Genomic DNA, 3,855 nt, shown 5'->3' with positions numbered 1-3,855 from the left:
ACATTTTGGGACCAGGTCAAGATCATTTTGGGAAAAATAAGGGACTATTTCGGGACCGTTTCAAGACTTTTCGACATCTTCTCGGTAACGACTTTTTCAGAACCACTTTAGGACAAACTAGTCACGAAATAATCCTGAAATGGTCATGATCTATTACCGAAGTGGTTAAGTCGTGTACTGGTTCCGAAAAAATGGACAAAATGAAATGAAATTAAATGTTTATTTTCCAAATTGACCTACGCATGTATGTAACTGAATCGCCTAACGAATTGGCAATTTTTTTTTAAGAAAAATTTCGATATTTTCAAAATTTTTGAGCTTATTTTAATTTTAATTAATTTAATTTAATTTTTTTTTTAATTCACATCATTTGGTTTTCGAAAAGTTCACATGCACACACATGTTTACTCTAAACCATATCAGAAATTTATTTGCAATTAAATGCGCCGACATACATTAATTCCGCTAAATTAATTCTACGAAAAATCAGCAGTCAGTGAATCTTATATGCAAAAAATCAATTGCAAAGGTGCCAGTCCAAAGCAGTAGGCATGATAACATGACCAACATGGAGCCAGCCAATCCCGTTGCCGCTGAGCTGTCATAGTAGTTTGCATAGATGCCAAAAGTTAACAGATTGTCTGCGGAAGCTTTTAAATCAATTGAAGTCTCGTAGGATTTGCTGAAAATTCAAAACAAAAGTACAAATGTAAAAAGCATGACACTTAAATTCGACAGCGGAGAACTCACCATTTATCAGTAACCTCCCACGCTACCTGCGCTGGTTGTAGCGAGTAAAAGTTCAAGTTCAAAGTGTTCGGCATTAACAGTAAGCGTTCGGCCTTCTTAAAGCTACCCGCAATATTTAGGCGCTTGAAAGCGAACGCTGGCTGTATTGTTGTATTTGCAGGGAATAAAAGACCGCAACTGGCAACGGTGTCATCGGTACAGGCGTACATTCCACAAATGGCTACAGTGCTGTATTGCTCCTTCTCGTAAGAGCGTTGACCAGTGAAGACGCCAAAGCGGTATTGATAAGCACCAGCCGCGCTGCCATTGCCATAAGAGCTTTGACTCGCTGTAGTCTCTGCTGTCAGCGTACAGCAGAGATCTTCGGCGCATTGCTGCAATGCGATCACAGACGAGGCGGTTAAGTTAAGCAGCTGTGAATTGAAATTGTCCAGTTGTGGATCACGCAGCATTCTTAAGCCGGTTAGGGGCGCTGTTGATGCCGCAGCGAATTGCCTCGTATTCACAGCTTCAAGGCGACTACCTGTATGCTCGTTTTTGGGCACTCTTGCTACCAGAAGTTGGCGCACACCCACATTGGCGACCATTGTTGCTGTCAAGCTGCCACTGCTACCCGCATAAATGCCAGAGCCTGTAGCACCAGAGAGCGGATAACTAGAGCCAGCAGCAAGTACCGTTACATTGTTGCCCCAAGCCCAGGATTGTTGCAGCTGCACGGCTAAGGCAATAAAAAAAAAAAAAAAACAGATTAGTAACTGAGCTAGTACGTCAGCTGAGACTCAAGTGCTCACCGGTTAGAAAAGGCGTCTCGGAGATGAAACTTGCGGTGAAAATGACATTCTTAATGCCATACTTAACCACCAGCTCCTCGGCTGGCGTGTAGAAGAGTAAATCGAAGCAGATGAATTGCGCAAATCGCACACCGAAATCCGTATCGAATATAGCGTACTCTGGCTGATAAGTGGTATTTTTTTGCTCCACATAGATATTCACCTTGCGATAGCGTGATATGACACGCCCCTCGCGATCGAACACCACATTCGTGTTGTAAATGTTCAGTCCATTTGTGGCGCATGGTCGTGGATCGAATGCTGCATTGTCAGCGCAATTCTCCTTTTCCGTTAAATTGATAACCAAATATTTACGGTTCGTTCGCGCTGCACAGGATAGCTCCACCAAGAAGTCTTCATAGCGACTACTCTGGTTGGCCAGCAGACATGGTATTACAGCATCTTCTGCCGCTGGCACATAGGTGGGCTGGAAATCATTGTTCAGTGTGCCCTCGGGAAAGACAACAATGTCCGTTTCGAGCGCCTCTGGTGATGCGAATATTTCTTTGTATGCAGCTGTATGATTGGCAATTAGCTGAGCTGTCGTTAGCCCGATAAAATCGGGACGAAATTCCACCACTCCAGCAACAAAGTATGGATCATTAACGTCTGAGGTCTATAAAAAGATTAAGTCAAATTTCGATTAAAAACTATTTAAGTATTTGGTAATCTTATCTTTATAACTTGCACTAGCGCATTTAGGCAGATAAATAAGTCATAAGTTATTGTTGCCATGATGAGTATGTATGTATGTATGTATGTAGTTTACCAGACCAACAGTTGCTTGCAGCGTGATGCCAAGCAAAACGTAGACAGAAATATTAACCAAGCGTTGAAGCATCTTAACTTGAAAGTGGGCACTTGTTTTAGCGCAACTTCGATGTCAATCAGTGAGCGACTAATCCCACAATACTAACTTTCGAAAATCGCAAAAACCTTAGTTGCTTTGGTCAGCTACTTAAATTTGCATATCACACCATTTGAACAAGCTTTGTTGGTTTCTCTCTTCTACAATCTCTTTGATGCCTCTCTTCGCTGCTGTAAATGAAGCGCGATAATGTTTGATATGATAATGATTAGCAACTTAATCTCCCTCTCTAAACGTTAACCCTTAAAATAGCTCGCTTGTTGGCTATGAATCAGCTGACAGAAATTTATACTTGTTAAACGAAGTTCTTTTATATTTCCCGATACGTCTGCAAAATTGTGTTTTGATCTAAAAGCCTAAACAAAGCCCTGGAGCTGGATTCTATAACTGTGTGTGTTTCAAGTGTATACTGAAAACTGTATGCACTTTCTAATTTTGTGATTCAGCAAGTGTTAGAATGAGTTGTAACTGTCAAAATTGTGTACACTTCTCACAGCATTTTATTCGCTGAGTTTTTGGTTTTGAGTTTAGCACTCGGTGTACACTGCATTTTCTCACGGTTACAGAATCCAGCCCCTGGTTCTTGGCGCTGATCTAAAAAAAAAAAAAATTACAACTATATTTTCAAATGGGGGCATCAACCTCGAGAAAACTAAATTTTGCATAAGTTATATAGTTACTTAAAACATAATTATATATATGAAAAATTTGCCCATAATAGTTGTGTATCTAGAAGATAAAGATTTTTACTAAAACTGTAGCTTTCGCTCATAAAATATTTAAATCTGGATGTCCTATGATTCTCCTAGAAACTAACGAAGTATTCTTTGTGCAGAAGCGCGCATGTATTTTACTATTAAATTTTTCAGCCAAAAAAAATAGGCTTGTAAGGGTTAAGGCGATGGCATATTTGATTAGGAAATTACTTTATGAGCATGTACTAAGCTTTGTAGTTGTCAGCACACTAAATCAGTGGCATAGATAGGAGGAGGGGTTAAGAAGAAATGCTTTATTCCTTAAATATATGTACGTAGGTGGGTGCCAACCTCTTTCAAAAACTAACACGACAATTCTGGCTAAGATAGTAAAAAGTCTTTCGTATGACAAATGAAAGACAGATGGCAAGATAGTTCGAAAGACTTTTGTTATTCTAGCACAAAAAAGTTTTGAAAAAGCTCTCTTATTCACCACTCGTGGTGAAAAGCCATTTTTAACGAAAGCCCTTGTATATCCGGGAAATCCGAGTTTGAGTCCATAGCGCAGCGGATTTTTTCTTTTTAATCTTTTTTTTTTTTGTTTTTTTTTAAATTAAATTTTTCCGATTTTTTTTTTGAATTACATTTTTAGAAACTTATTTTAACAGCCGGCTTCACCAGCAATTTAAATGGAAAATGATTTTAAGTTTTA

At 39.2% G+C, this 3,855-nt stretch overlaps 1 protein-coding gene across 1 annotated transcript; it reads right to left on the bottom strand.

Annotated features, from left to right (window-relative positions):
- Positions 1-436: 436 nt before the first annotated feature.
- LOC118747045 (vanin-like protein 3) lies at positions 437-2,549 on the bottom strand. Its single transcript, XM_036481036.1, has 4 exons — positions 2,350-2,549; positions 1,542-2,196; positions 751-1,468; positions 437-682 (listed from the first exon to the last, which is right to left on the bottom strand). Exons 1-4 carry the CDS (start codon positions 2,419-2,421, stop codon positions 487-489), a joined length of 1,641 nt encoding a protein of 546 aa, XP_036336929.1. The 5' UTR covers positions 2,422-2,549; the 3' UTR covers positions 437-486.
- Positions 2,550-3,855: the final 1,306 nt, after the last annotated feature.

The sequence above is a fragment of the Rhagoletis pomonella genome, unplaced genomic scaffold (genome assembly GCF_013731165.1).
Source record: "Rhagoletis pomonella isolate Grant_MI unplaced genomic scaffold, Rhpom_1.0 Rhpom_scaffold_00011, whole genome shotgun sequence".
NCBI lineage: Eukaryota > Metazoa > Arthropoda > Insecta > Diptera > Tephritidae > Rhagoletis > Rhagoletis pomonella.
This window is presented reverse-complemented; position numbering and strand designations above follow the sequence as displayed.